The sequence below is a fragment of the Oncorhynchus keta genome, unplaced genomic scaffold (genome assembly GCF_023373465.1).
Source record: "Oncorhynchus keta strain PuntledgeMale-10-30-2019 unplaced genomic scaffold, Oket_V2 Un_contig_3309_pilon_pilon, whole genome shotgun sequence".
In the NCBI taxonomy this organism is placed as follows: Eukaryota; Metazoa; Chordata; class Actinopteri; order Salmoniformes; family Salmonidae; genus Oncorhynchus; species Oncorhynchus keta.
This window is the reverse complement of record NW_026287184.1, coordinates 68,362-85,000: the sequence shown is the minus strand read 5'-3', so window position 1 is coordinate 85,000 and position 16,639 is coordinate 68,362. Positions and strand designations below refer to the sequence as shown.

General features: G+C 36.8%; 1 protein-coding gene across 1 annotated transcript in view; it reads left to right on the top strand.

The window, feature by feature from the left end:
* The window catches only part of LOC127923847 (NACHT, LRR and PYD domains-containing protein 12-like), a 55,457-nt gene that overhangs the window by 1,702 nt on the left and 37,116 nt on the right, over positions 1–16,639 (top strand). The window contains exons 2-4 of the mRNA XM_052507994.1: positions 6,227–6,343; positions 6,700–6,784; positions 6,914–7,142. Coding sequence (XP_052363954.1) covers positions 6,227–6,343; positions 6,700–6,784; positions 6,914–7,142 — 431 coding nt within the window. The remainder of the gene's footprint in view (positions 1–6,226; positions 6,344–6,699; positions 6,785–6,913; positions 7,143–16,639) is intronic.

Genomic DNA, 16,639 nt, shown 5'->3' with positions numbered 1-16,639 from the left:
TATAGACTATATATAGAACCCTTTATAGGAGGTTAGGAAGTGTCTGAGTATACAGTATATATAGAATATATATAGAACCCTTTATAGGAGGTTAGGAAGTGTCTGAGTATACAGTATATATAGAATATATATAGAACCCTTTATAGGAGGTTAGGAAGTGTCTGAGTATACAGTATATATAGAATATATATAGAACCCTTTATAGGAGGTTAGGAAGTGTCTGAGTATACAGTATATATAGAATATATATAGAACCCTTTATAGGAGGTTAGGAAGTGTCTGAGTATACAGTATATATATAATATATAGAACCCTTTATAGGAGGTTAGGAAGTGTCTGAGTATACAGTATATATAGAATATATATAGAACCCTTTATAGGAGGTTAGGAAGTGTCTGAGTATACAGTATATATAGACTATATATAGAACCCTTTATAGGAGGTTAGGAAGTGTCTGAGTATACAGTATATATAGAATATATATAGAACCCTTTATAGGAGGTTAGGAAGTGTCTGAGTATACAGTATATATAGAATATATATAGAACCCTTTATAGGAGGTTAGGAAGTGTCTGAGTATACAGTATATATAGAATATATATAGAACCCTTTATAGGAGGTTAGGAAGTGTCTGAGTATACAGTATATATAGAATATATATAGAACCCTTTATAGGAGGTTAGGAAGTGTCTGAGTATACAGTATATATAGAATATATATAGAACCCTTTATAGGAGGTTAGCCTGTCTGAGTATACAGTATATATAGAATATATATAGAACCCTTTATAGGAGGTTAGGAAGTGTCTGAGTATACAGTATATATAGAATATATATAGAACCCTTTATAGGAGGTTAGCCTGTCTGAGTATACAGTATATATAGAATATATATAGACCCCTTTATAGGAGGTTAGCCTGTCTGAGTATACAGTATATATAGAATATATATAGAACCCTTTATAGGAGGTTAGGAAGTGTCTGAGTATACAGTATATATAGAATATATATAGAACCCTTTATAGGAGGTTAGGAAGTGTCTGAGTATACAGTATATATAGAATATATATAGAACCCTTTATAGGAGGTTAGCCTGTCTGAGTATACAGTATATATAGAATATATATAGAACCCTTTATAGGAGGTTAGGAAGTGTCTGAGTATACAGTATATATAGAATATATATAGAACCCTTTATAGGAGGTTAGGAAGTGTCTGAGTATACAGTATATATAGAATATATATAGAACCCTTTATAGGAGGTTAGGAAGTGTCTGGGTATACAGTATATATATAATATATATAGAACCCTTTATAGGAGGTTAGTCTGTCTGAGTATACAGTATATATAGAATATATATAGAACCCTTTATAGGAGGTTAGGAAGTGTCTGAGTATACAGTATATATAGAATATATATAGAACCCTTTATAGGAGGTTAGGAAGTGTCTGGGTATACAGTATATATAGAATATATATAGAACCCTTTATAGGGGGTTAGGAAGTGTCTGAGTATACAGTATATATAGAATATATATAGAACCCTTTATAGGAGGTTAGTCTGTCTGAGTATACAGTATATATAGAATATATATAGAACCCTTTATAGGAGGTTAGTCTGTCTGAGTATACAGTATATATAGAACCCTTTATAGGATATGTCTGAGTATACAGTATATATAGAATATATATAGAACCCTTTATAGGAGGTTAGCCTGTCTGAGTATACAGTATATATAGAATATATATATAACCCTTTATTAGGAGGTTAGGAAGTGTCTGAGTATACAGTATATATAGAATATATATAGAACCCTTTATAGGAGGTTAGGAAGTGTCTGAGTAAACAGTATATGTAGAATATATATAGAACCCTTTATAGGAGGTTAGGAAGTGTCTGAGTAAACAGTATATATAGAATATATATAGAACCATTTATAGGAGGTTAGCCTGTCTGAGTATAGAGTATATATAGAATATATATAGAACCCTTTATAGGAGGTTAGGAAGTGTCTGAGTATACAGTATATATAGAACCCTTTATAGGAGGTTGGCCTGTCTGAGTATACAGTATATATAGAATATATATAGAACCCTTTATAGGAGGTTAGGAAGTGTCTGAGTATACAGTATATATAGAATATATATAGAACCCTTTATAGGAGGTTAGGAAGTGTCTGAGTATACAGTATATATAGAATATATATAGAACCCTTTATAGGAGGTTAGGAAGTGTCTGGGTATACAGTATATATATAATATATATAGAACCCTTTATAGGAGGTCAGGAAGTGTCTGAGTATACAGTATATATAGACTATATATAGAACCCTTTATAGGAGGTCAGGAAGTGTCTGAGTATACAGTATATATAGACTATATATAGAACCCTTTATAGGAGGTTAGGAAGTGTCTGAGTATACAGTATATATAGAATATATATAGAGCCCTTTATAGGAGGTTAGGAAGTGTCTGAGTATACAGTATATATAGAATATATATAGAACCCTTTATAGGAGGTTAGGAAGTGTCTGGGTATACAGTATATATATAATATATATAGAACCCTTTATAGGGGGTTAGGAAGTGTCTGAGTATACAGTATATATAGAATATATATAGAACCCTTTATAGGAGGTTAGTCTGTCTGAGTATACAGTATATATAGAATATATATAGAACCCTTTATAGGAGGTTAGTCTGTCTGAGTATACAGTATATATAGTATATATATAGAACCCTTTATAGGAGGTTAGGAAGTGTCTGAGTATACAGTATATATAGAATATATATAGAACCCTTTATAGGAGGTTAGGAAGTGTCTGAGTATACAGTATATATAGAATATATATAGAGCCCTTTATAGGAGGTTAGGAAGTGTCTGAGTATACAGTATATATAGGATATATATAGAACCCTTTATAGGAGGTTAGCCTGTCTGAGTATACAGTATATATAGAATATATATAGAACCCTTTATAGGAGGTTAGGAAGTGTCTGAGTATACAGTATATATAGAATATATATAGAACCCTTTATAGGAGGTTAGGAAGTGTCTGAGTATACAGTATATATAGAATATATAGAACCCTTTATAGGAGGTTAGGAAGTGTCTGAGTATACAGTATATATAGAATATATATAGAACCCTTTATAGGAGGTTAGGAAGTGTCTGAGTATACAGTATATATAGAATATATATAGAACCCTTTATAGGAGGTTAGGAAGTGTCTGGGTATACAGTATATATATAATATATATAGAACCCTTTATAGGGGGTTAGGAAGTGTCTGAGTATACAGTATATATAGAATATATATAGAACCCTTTATAGGAGGTTAGTCTGTCTGAGTATACAGTATATATAGAATATATATAGAACCCTTTATAGGAGGTTAGTCTGTCTGAGTATACAGTATATATAGTATATATATAGAACCCTTTATAGGAGGTTAGCCTGTCTGAGTATACAGTATATATAGAATATATATATAACCCTTTATAGGAGGTTAGGAAGTGTCTGAGTATACAGTATATATAGAATATATATAGAACCCTTTATAGGAGGTTAGCCTGTCTGAGTATACAGTATATATAGAATATATATAGAACCCTTTATAGGAGGTTAGGAAGTGTCTGAGTATACAGTATATATAGAATATATATAGAACCCTTTATAGGAGGTTAGGAAGTGTCTGAGTATACAGTATATATATAATATATATAGAACCCTTTATAGGAGGTTAGGAAGTGTCTGAGTATACAGTATATATAGGATATATATAGAACCCTTTATAGGAGGTTAGGAAGTGTCTGAGTATACAGTATATATAGAATATATATAGAACCCTTTATAGGAGGTTAGCCTGTCTGAGTATACAGTATATATAGAATATATATAGAACCCTTTATAGGAGGTTAGGAAGTGTCTGAGTATACAGTATATATAGAATATATATAGAACCCTTTATAGGAGGTTAGCCTGTCTGAGTATACAGTATATATAGAATATATATAGAACCCTTTATAGGAGGTTAGCCTGTCTGAGTATACAGTATATATAGAATATATATAGAACCCTTTATAGGAGGTTAGGAAGTGTCTGAGTATACAGTATATATAGAATATATATAGAACCCTTTATAGGAGGTTAGCCTGTCTGAGTATACAGTATATATAGAATATATATAGACCCCTTTATAGGAGGTTAGCCTGTCTGAGTATACAGTATATATAGAATATATATAGAACCCTTTATAGGAGGTTAGGAAGTGTCTGAGTATACAGTATATATAGAATATATATAGAACCTTTTATAGGAGGTTAGGAAGTGTCTGAGTATACAGTATATATAGAATATATATAGAACCCTTTATAGGAGGTTAGCCTGTCTGAGTATACAGTATAAATAGAATATATATAGAACCCTTTATAGGAGGTCAGGAAGTGTCTGAGTATACAGTATATATAGAATATATATAGAACCCTTTATAGGAGGTCAGGAAGTGTCTGAGTATACAGTATATATAGAATATATATAGAACCCTTTATAGGAGGTCAGGAAGTGTCTGAGTATACAGTATATATAGAATATATATAGAACCCTTTATAGGAGGTCAGGAAGTGTCTGAGTAAACAGTATATCAACTAACCAAAACGTATGTCCCTGTCCTCCTTTTCAAGACGTGGCCAATTTAAACAGCCAGAAGACATTTTTTAATTAAGAAATAACACTTTTTTTGACTAATTGTTGTTTCTAAATGGCTGCTGGATAATTTGAAATTCATCTAAATGTTTGTTCGTAGGCATCGGATTGAGTGAAAGCTGCGCAGTTTCACTGAGTTAGAAAACAAATGGACAGGTGTAGCTCATTGATTTGTAGATCTGATGCAGTTGCTACCTCAGATTATGAGCCTAGCAGGTGTTGTGAATGAGTTATGTAGTACCCACAGAAGGCCACAGGGAGGAGCAAGAGACCTATAAACCCATACTGTTTTTTGCCTTAAAAACCCTGAACCTAACAATCAATCAAATGTATTTATAAAGCCCTTTTTACATCAGCATCTAACCCTACGTGTTACCTATTTTAGCATTAACCTTAACCCTAATTATTTTAAACTGTTTTAGTAATAATATTATGTTAGGAAATACCATTATGGTACTAAATAGCACTGATTATTTTGTTAATCAAAACCTGCCTCAGCTGTTTTTATTTTGTTATTAGTTATTTTATTATATTTATTATTGCAAGGCAGAACACTTGATCAACAAGTCACATCTGTTTTATTTTTCAAATGTAGTTTGAACTGAGTGACCTGGAAACCTCTATGTGAAAGTCCAGCAATTGGTGTGTGACATGGGGGGGCATGTTAACTTTTAAAATTAAAATTGTACCTTTATTTAACTAGGCAAGTCAGTTAAGAACAAATTCTTATTTTCAATGACGGCCTAGGAACAGTGGGTTAACTGCCTGTTCAGGGGCAGATCAACAGATTTGTACCTTGTCGGCTCGGGGATTTGAACTTGCAACCTTCCGGTTACTAGTCCAACGCTCTAACCACTAGGCTACCCTTATTTTCAGGGCGCCTCAATAGCAGGTATTGAACCCCGGGTAAATAATCACTAGTCAGAACCTCAACCTCAGTATACATTCATTATAAAAAATCTATTTAATATCAGATATTGTGAGTAAACAACCTCAAGAGTGCGTCTTCCAGCCCTCCAATAAATTACATCATTCAACCCTCCCGGTTAGTAAATGTACCTCAACATCCCCCGGAGAAGGCAGAGTAACGACACCAGCCTTTTAGCGGGGCTGACAGACTGACTACAACGCTCGCGTCGATAAATTAATCTCGTTATTAAAAATGGCACACTGCTGGCGCGCGAGCGTCTAGAAGTCAGTTCTATTTGTGACGCAGTTCGCGCTGCATCTCCTCATTGGTTTATAGAAGCAGGTACCCACGTGCCATCTTCTCATTGGTTTATAGAAGCAGGTACCCACGTGCCATCTCCTCATTGGTTTATAGAAGCAGGTACCCACGTGTCATCTCATTTAGCAAAAAAACATAATTTAACATAAACATAACTTCTTTAAACAATAAAAGCTCATTTACGAACATTTCTGAAAATGGATATATAGCTTTTTGGAATGAAACTCTTCTTATGTTTCCCCATCTGAGCTCAGAGTAGATGAGAGATGTAATGTTTGTCTCTGTTGTGTTGAAGCCCAATCAAGCAGGAGAGACCAGCCTCCCCTGTTCCCAGCTGTGTGTCCATGAAGAGTGACTGGTCTATGAGTCAACCTATACAGTTTAGAGAGGGAGACTTTTCTACTGGACAAAGGTAAGAAGAACTCATGGGTCCTGGTCAGTGAGTTAAACAACACTGTCTCTAGTCATTTCTCCTCCCATTTTCCCATTTATTGTTGTTGTTTTCATAATCCATAGGCTCATCATATTGTCCATCTTCATAGTCCTAAAACAATATTAAACAAACACAACATTCCCTCCCTGTGTGTGTGTGTGTGTGTGTGTGTGTGTGTGTGTGTGTGTGTGTGTGTGTGTGTGTGTGTGTGTGTGTGTGTGTGTGTGTGTGTGTGTGTGTGTGTGTGTGTGTGTGTGTGTGGGGGGGGTGTGTGTCTGTGTGTGAGTGTGTGTACTCCCTGGATGAGGAGATGTAATCTCATGTTTTGTCCACAGAAACCAACAGGAGAGATCAGAGTCAGAGATTCTCAGTGGTCAGTCTTCCCAGAGTCATCAAACAGACCTGGACTCCATATTCAGTGTATGTGGTCCTGTTATGTACATTTGTTTTTGTTTACCTCAAGTAAAGTTGATCTGTCAATCATTCATTAATGTGTTGATGAGAAAGCATTTCTTCTCTTGCTTAACTTATTTACTTTATTTATTTCAGTTGCTTGAACAGAATATTATGACATTTGTGAAGAACGAGCTGAAGATGTTCAAGAGGATTCTTAGTCCAGAACTCCCAGAAGGCTTTGAGAGTCAGAATCAGGATAAGGAAGTGGTGGACGCTGAAGATGAGAAGCAGGAGAGCAGTGCCAGAGAGGGGGCTCTGAAGATCACACTGCACATCCTGAGGAAAATGAACCAGAAGGAGCTTGCTGACACACTGGATAAATGTAAGATTTGTCTGACTCATGTTGAATGCTGTTTTATAACATTTAAAAGCTGTAGCATATTGTAGCAGCCTTAACTAGAGGTCGACCGATTATGATTTTTCAACGCAGATACCGATACCGATTATTGGACGACCAAAAAAGCCGATACCGATTAATCGGCCAATTTAAAAAATAAAAAAAATAAAAATGTGTTTGTAATAATGACAATTACAACTGAATGAACACATTATATTTATTTGTAATAATGACAATTACAACAATACTGAATGAACACTTATTTTAACTTAATATAATACATCAATAAAATCAATTTAGCCTGAAATAAATAATGAAACATGTTCAATTTGGTTTAAATAATGCAAAAACACAGTGTTGGAGAAGAAAGTAAAAGTGCAATATGTGCTATGTAAGAAAGCTAATGTTTAAGGTCCTTGCTCAGAACATGAGAACATATGAAAGCTGGTGGTTCCTTTTAACATGAGTCTTCACTATTCCCAGGTAAGAAGTTTTAGGTTGTAGTTATTATAGAAATTATAGGACTATTTCCCTCTATACCATTTGTATTTCATTAACCTTTGACTATTGGATGTTCTTATAGTCACTTTAGTATTGCCAGTGTAACAGTATAGCTTCCGTCCCTCTCCTCGCTCCTCCCTGGGCTCGAACCAGGAACACAACGACAACAGCCACCCCTGAAGCAGCGTTTCCCATGCAGAGCAAGGGAAACAACCACTCCAAGGCTCAAAGCGAGTTACGTTTGAAACGCTATTAGCGTGCGCTAACTAGCTAGCCATTTCACTTCGGTTACACCAGCCTCATCTCGGGAGTTGATTGGCTTGAAGTCATAAACAGCGCAATGCTTGATACTTGTATGCTCAGTCAGATTATATATATTATCTCGCAGGACACGCTAGATAATATCTAGTAATATCATCAACCATGTGTAGTTAAATAGTGATTATGATTGATTGTTTTTTAAGATAAGTTTAATGCTAGCTAGCAACTTATCTTGGCTTACTGCGTACTGTGTTCGCGTATGAGGGAGTCACCTTGTGGAGGTGCAACGAGAGGCAGGCAGGTCGTTATTGCTTTGGACTAGTTAACCTGGAAGTTGCAAGATTGGATCCTCCGAGCTGACAAGGAAAATCTGTCATTCTGCCCCTGAACGAGGCAGTTAACCCACTGTTCCTAGGCCAGTTAACCCACTGTTCCTAGGCCAGTTAACCCACTGTTCCTAGGGCAGTTAACCCACTGTTCCTAGGCCAGTTAACCCCCTGTTCCTAGACCAGTTAACCCACTGTTCCTAGACCAGTTAACCCACTGTTCCTAGACCAGTTAACCCACTGTTCCTAGACCAGTTAACCCACTGTTCCTAGACCAGTTAACCCACTGTTCCTAGACCAGTTAACCCACTGTTCCTAGACCAGTTAACCCACTGTTCCTAGACCAGTTAACCCACTGTTCCTAGACCAGTTAGCCCACTGTTCCTAGACCAGTTAACCCACTGTTCCTAGACCAGTTAACCCACTGTTCCTGGACCAGTTAATCCACTGTTCCTAGACCAGTTAACCCACTGTTCCTAGACCAGTTAACCCACTGTTCCTAGGCCAGTTAACCCACTGTTCCTAGACCAGTTAACCCACTGTTCCTAGACCAGTTAACCCACTGTTCCTAGGCCAGTTAACCCACTGTTCCTAGGCCAGTTAACCCACTGTTCCTAGACCAGTTAACCCACTGTTCCTAGACCAGTTAACCCACTGTTCCTAGGCCAGTTAACCCACTGTTCCTAGACCAGTTAACCCACTGTTCCTAGACCAGTTAACCCACTGTTCCTAGGCCAGTTAACCCACTGTTCCTAGACCAGTTAACCCACTGTTCCTAGACCAGTTAACCCACTGTTCCTAGGCCAGTTAACCCACTGTTCCTAGACCAGTTAACCCACTGTTCCTAGACCAGTTAACCCACTGTTCCTAGACCAGTTAACCCACTGTTCCTAGACCAGTTAACCCACTGTTCCTAGACCAGTTAACCCACTGTTCCTAGGCCAGTTAACCCACTGTTCCTAGACCAGTTAACCCACTGTTCCTAGGCCAGTCAACCCACTGTTCCTAGACCAGTTAACCCACTGTTCCTAGGCCAGTTAACCCACTGTTCCTAGACCAGTTAACCCACTGTTCCTAGGCCAGTTAACCCCCTGTTCCTAGACCAGTTAACCCACTGTTCCTAGACCAGTTAACCCACTGTTCCTAGACCAGTTAACCCACTGTTCCTAGACCAGTTAACCCACTGTTCCTAGACCAGTTAACCCACTGTTCCTAGACCAGTTAACCCACTGTTCCTAGACCAGTTAACCCACTGTTCCTAGGCCAGTTAACCCACTGTTCCTAGGCCAGTTAACCCACTGTTCCTAGACCAGTTAACCCACTGTTCCTAGGCCAGTTAACCCCCTGTTCCTAGACCAGTTAACCCACTGTTCCTAGGCCAGTTAACCCCCTGTTCCTAGACCAGTTAACCCACTGTTCCTAGACCAGTTAACCCACTGTTCATAGACCAGTTAACCCACTGTTCCTAGACCAGTTAACCCACTGTTCCTAGACCAGTTAACCCACTGTTCCTAGACCAGTTAACCCACTGTTCCTAGACCAGTTAACCCACTGTTCCTAGACCAGTTAACCCACTGTTCCTAGACCAGTTAACCCACTGTTCCTAGACCAGTTAACCCACTGTTCCTAGACCAGTTAACCCACTGTTCCTAGACCAGTTAACCCACTGTTCCTAGACCAGTTAACCCACTGTTCCTAGGCCAGTTAACCCACTGTTCCTAGACCAGTTAACCCACTGTTCCTAGGCCAGTTAACTCCCTGTTCCTAGACCAGTTAACCCACTGTTCCTAGGCCAGTTAACCCCCTGTTCCTAGACCAGTTATCCCACTGTTCCTAGACCAGTTAACCCACTGTTCCTAGACCAGTTAACCCACTGTTCCTAGACCAGTTAACCCACTGTTCCTAGACCAGTTAACCCACTGTTCCTAGACCAGTTAACCCACTGTTCCTAGGCCAGTTAACCCACTGTTCCTAGACCAGTTAACCCACTGTTCCTAGACCAGTTAACCCACTGTTCCTAGACCAGTTAACCCACTGTTCCTAGACCAGTTAACCCACTGTTCCTAGACCAGTTAACCCACTGTTCCTAGACCAGTTAACCCACTGTTCCTAGACCAGTTAACCCACTGTTCCTAGACCAGTTAACCCACTGTTCCTAGGCCAGTTAACCCACTGTTCCTAGACCAGTTAACCCACTGTTCCTAGACCAGTTAACCCACTGTTCCTAGACCAGTTAACCCACTGTTCCTAGACCAGTTAACCCACTGTTCCTAGACCAGTTAACCCACTGTTCCTAGACCAGTTAACCCACTGTTCCTAGGCCAGTTAACCCCCTGTTCCTAGACCAGTTAACCCACTGTTCCTAGACCAGTTAACCCACTGTTCCTAGACCAGTTAACCCACTGTTCCTAGGCCAGTTAACCCACTGTTCCTAGGCCAGTTAACCCCCTGTTCCTAGACCAGTTAACCCCCTGTTCCTAGGCCAGTTAACCCACTGTTCCTAGGCCAGTTAACCCACTGTTCCTAGACCAGTTAACCCACTGTTCCTAGACCAGTTAACCCACTGTTCCTAGACCAGTTAACCCACTGTTCCTAGACCAGTTAACCCACTGTTCCTAGACCAGTTAACCCACTGTTCCTAGGCCAGTTAACCCACTGTTCCTAGACCAGTTAACCCACTGTTCCTAGGCCAGTTAACCCCCTGTTCCTAGACCAGTTAACCCACTGTTCCTAGGCCAGTTAACCCACTGTTCCTAGACCAGTTAACCCACTGTTCCTAGACCAGTTAACCCACTGTTCCTAGACCAGTTAACCCACTGTTCCTAGGCCAGTTAACCCCCTGTTCCTAGACCAGTTAACCCACTGTTCCTAGGCCAGTTAACCCACTGTTCCTAGACCAGTTAACCCACTGTTCCTAGGCCAGTTAACCCCCTGTTCCTAGACTAGTTAACCCACTGTTCCTAGGCCAGTTAACCCACTGTTCCTAGACCAGTTAACCCACTGTTCCTAGGCCAGTTAACCCACTGTTCCTAGACCAGTTAACCCACTGTTCCTAGGCCAGTTAACCCCCTGTTCCTAGACCAGTTAACCCACTGTTCCTAGACCAGTTAACCCACTGTTCCTAGGCCAGTTAACCCACTGTTCCTAGGCCAGTTAACCCACTGTTCCTAGGCCAGTTAACCCACTGTTCCTAGACCAGTTAACCCACTGTTCCTAGGCCAGTTAACCCACTGTTCCTAGATCAGTTAACCCACTGTTCCTAGACCAGTTAACCCACTGTTCCTAGACCAGTTAACCCACTGTTCCTAGACCAGTTAACCCACTGTTCCTAGACCAGTTAACCCACTGTTCCTAGACCAGTTAACCCACTGTTCCTAGACCAGTTAACCCACTGTTCCTAGGCCAGTTAACCCACTGTTCCTAGACCAGTTAACCCACTATTCCTAGGCCAGTTAACCCACTGTTCCTAGACCAGTTAACCCACTGTTCCTAGACCAGTTAACCCACTGTTCCTAGACCAGTTAACCCACTGTTCCTAGGCCAGTTAACCCACTGTTCCTAGACCAGTTAACCCACTGTTCCTAGACCAGTTAACCCACTGTTCCTAGACCAGTTAACCCACTGTTCCTAGACCAGTTAACCCACTGTTCCTAGACCAGTTAACCCACTGTTCCTAGACCAGTTAACCCACTGTTCCTAGACCAGTTAACCCACTGTTCCTAGACCAGTTAACCCACTGTTCCTAGACCAGTTAACCCACTGTTCCTAGGCCAGTTAACCCTTGCCTGGTTAAATAAAGGTGTAAAAAAAAACGGCAAAATCGATGTCCAAACATTCCGATTTCCGACTGTAATGAAAACTTGAAATCGTCCCTAATTAATCGTCCATTCCGATTAATCGGTCGACCTCTAGCCTTAACACTATTGATGAATGATGTTTTATAACATTTAAAAGCTGTAGCTAAAGTACAGCTAAAGTAGTTGTGTAACTCAATGATATTGTAGCAGCCTTAACACAACACCTAGTGACCTCATCAAGTAGCAGCAGGGATGTGTTGTGGTGATTCATTTAGAGAGAGAGAGAGAACATTAATAATACCATCAATAATACCAATAATAATATAATCAGTCACACCAGTCTGTAATGCATTATGACAACATTTACACATTTATACAGTCAGTTAAGAGAATAAATTATCATAAAATCTTATCATTAAAATCTGTTACGGGAATTAATATGTTTTAATACCCAATTAAATTAAACACTCTGTCCACTCCTAAGAATTTGTAAGACTCTTATTTGCATAAAATGACAGACCAACCAACCAATCAGCAGCGTTTATTCTCGAGAGAACTGAACATGAAACAATTTACAACAGGTTATAAACTGAAAATGACATCATTAGTTTTCGAACTGTCCCGTCTCTTCTCCACCAATGGCTCTATAGTTATAGTACAGTATAGTACAATGGCTCTATAGTTATAGTATAGTATAGTACAATGGCTCTATAGTTATAGTACAGTATAGTACAATGGCTCTATAGTTATAGTATAGTATAGTACAATGGCTCTATAGTTATAGTACAGTATAGTACAATGGCTCTATAGTTATAGTATAGTATAGTACAATGGCTCTATAGTTATAGTACAGTATAGTACAATGGCTCTATAGTTATAGTATAGTATAGTACAATGGCTCTATAGTTATAGTATAGTATAGTACAATGGCTCTATAGTTATAGTATAGTACAATGGCTCTATAGTTATAGTACAGTACAATGGCTCTATAGTTATAGTATAGTACAATGGCTCTATAGTTATAGTATAGTATAGTACAATGGCTCTATAGTTATAGTACAGTATAGTACAATGGCTCTATAGTTATAGTATAGTATAGTACAATGGCTCTATAGTTATAGTATAGTACAATGGCTCTATAGTTATAGTACAGTATAGTACAATGGCTCTATAGTTATAGTATAGTATAGTACAATGGCTCTATAGTTATAGTATAGTACAATGGCTCTATAGTTATAGTACAGTATAGTACAATGGCTCTATAGTTATAGTATAGTATAGTACAATGGCTCTATAGTTATAGTATAGTACAATGGCTCTATAGTTATAGTATAGTACAATGGCTCTATAGTTATAGTATAGTATAGTACAATGGCTGTATAGTTATAGTATAGTATAGTACAATGGCTCTATAGTTATAGTACAGTATAGTACAATGGCTCTATAGTTATAGTATAGTATAGTACAATGGCTCTATAGTTATAGTACAGTATAGTACAATGGCTCTATAGTTATAGTATAGTACAATGGCTCTATAGTTATAGTATAGTACAATGGCTCTATAGTTATAGTATAGTACAATGGCTCTATAGTTATAGTATAGTATAGTACAATGGCTCTATAGTTATAGTATAGTACAATGGCTCTATAGTTATAGTATAGTATAGTACAATGGCTGTATAGTTATAGTATAGTATAGTACAATGGCTCTATAGTTATAGTACAGTATAGTACAATGGCTCTATAGTTATAGTATAGTATAGTACAATGGCTGTATAGTTATAGTACAGTATAGTACAATGGCTCTATAGTTATAGTATAGTACAATGGCTCTATAGTTATAGTACAGTATAGTACAATGGCTGTATAGTTATAGTACAGTATAGTACAATGGCTCTATAGTTATAGTATAGTATAGTACAATGGCTGTATAGTTATAGTACAGTATAGTACAATGGCTCTATAGTTATAGTACAGTATAGTACAATGGCTCTATAGTTATAGTACAGTATAGTACAATGGCTCTATAGTTATAGTACAGTATAGTACAATGGCTCTATAGTTATAGTACAGTATAGTACAATGGCTCTATAGTTATAGTATAGTACAATGGCTCTATAGTTATAGTACAGTATAGTACAATGGCTCTATAGTTATAGTATAGTATAGTACAATGGCTCTATAGTTATAGTATATAGTACAATGGCTCTATAGTTATAGTACAGTATAGTACAATGGCTCTAGTATAGTACAGTATAGTACAATGGCTCTATAGTTATAGTACAGTATAGTACAATGGCTCTATAGTTATAGTATAGTATAGTACAATGGCTCTATAGTTATAGTATAGTATAGTACAATGGCTCTATAGTTATAGTATAGTACAATGGCTCTATAGTTATAGTACAGTATAGTACAATGGCTCTATAGTTATAGTACAATGGCTATAGTTATAGTACAGTATAGTACAATGGCTCTATAGTTATAGTACAGTATAGTACAATGGCTCTATAGTTATAGTACAATGGCTCTATAGTTATAGTACAATGGCTCTATAGTTATAGTACAGTATAGTACAATGGCTCTATAGTTATAGTACAGTATAGTACAATGGCTCTATAGTTATAGTATAGTATAGTACAATGGCTCTATAGTTATAGTACAATGTATAGTACAATGGCTCTATAGTTATAGTATAGTATAGTACAATGGCTCTATAGTTATAGTATAGTACAATGGCTCTATAGTTATAGTACAGTATAGTACAATGGCTCTATAGTTATAGTATAGTATAGTATAGTACAATGGCTCAATGGCTCTATAGTTATAGTATAGTACAATGGCTCTATAGTTATAGTACAGTATATAGTTATAGTATAGTACAATGGCTCTATAGTTATAGTATAGTATAGTACAATGGCTGTATAGTTATAGTATAGTATAGTACAATGGCTCTATAGTTATAGTACAGTATAGTACAATGGCTCTATAGTTATAGTATAGTACAATGGCTCTATAGTTATAGTATAGTACAATGGCTCTATAGTTATAGTATAGTATAGTACAATGGCTCTATAGTTATAGTATAGTATAGTACAATGGCTCTATAGTTATAGTATAGTATAGTACAATGGCTCTATAGTTATAGTATAGTACAATGGCTCTATAGTTATAGTACAGTATAGTACAATGGCTGTATAGTTATAGTACAGTATAGTACAATGGCTCTATAGTTATAGTATAGTATAGTACAATGGCTGTATAGTTATAGTACAGTATAGTACAATGGCTCTATAGTTATAGTACAGTATAGTACAATGGCTCTATAGTTATAGTACAGTATAGTACAATGGCTCTATAGTTATAGTACAGTATAGTACAATGGCTCTATAGTTATAGTACAGTATAGTACAATGGCTCTATAGTTATAGTACAGTATAGTACAATGGCTCTATAGTTATAGTATAGTACAATGGCTCTATAGTTATAGTACAGTATAGTACAATGGCTGTATAGTTATAGTATAGTATAGTACAATGGCTGTATAGTTATAGTATAGTACAATGGCTCTATAGTTATAGTACAGTATAGTACAATGGCTCTATAGTTATAGTACAGTATAGTACAATGGCTGTATAGTTATAGTATAGTACAATGGCTCTATAGTTATAGTACAGTATAGTACAATGGCTGTATAGTTATAGTACAGTATAGTACAATGGCTCTATAGTTATAGTATAGTACAATGGCTCTATAGTTATAGTATAGTATAGTACAATGGCTCTATAGTTATAGTATAGTATAGTACAATGGCTCTATAGTTATAGTACAGTATAGTACAATGGCTCTATAGTTATAGTACAGTATAGTACAATGGCTCTATAGTTATAGTATAGTACAATGGCTCTATAGTTATAGTACAGTATAGTACAATGGCTCTATAGTTATAGTACAGTATAGTACAATGGCTCTATAGTTATAGTATAGTACAATGGCTCTATAGTTATAGTACAGTATAGTACAATGGCTCTATAGTTATAGTATAGTACAATGGCTCTATAGTTATAGTACAGTATAGTACAATGGCTCTATAGTTATAGTACAGTATAGTACAATGGCTCTATAGTTATAGTACAGTATAGTACAATGGCTCTATAGTTATAGTACAGTATAGTACAATGGCTCTATAGTTATAGTATAGTACAATGGCTCTATAGTTATAGTACAGTATAGTACAATGGCTCTATAGTTATAGTATAGTACAATGGCTCTATAGTTATAGTATAGTATAGTACAATGGCTCTATAGTTATAGTATAGTACAATGGCTCTATAGTTATAGTATAGTATAGTACAATGGCTCTATAGTTATAGTACAGTATAGTACAATGGCTCTATAGTTATAGTATAGTACAATGGCTCTATAGTTATAGTATAGTATAGTACAATGGCTCTATAGTTATAGTATAGTATAGTACAATGGCTGTATAGTTATAGTACAGTATAGTACAATGGCTCTATAGTTATAGTACAGTATAGTACAATGGCTCTATAGTTATAGTATAGTACAATGGCTCTATAGTTATAGTACAGTACAA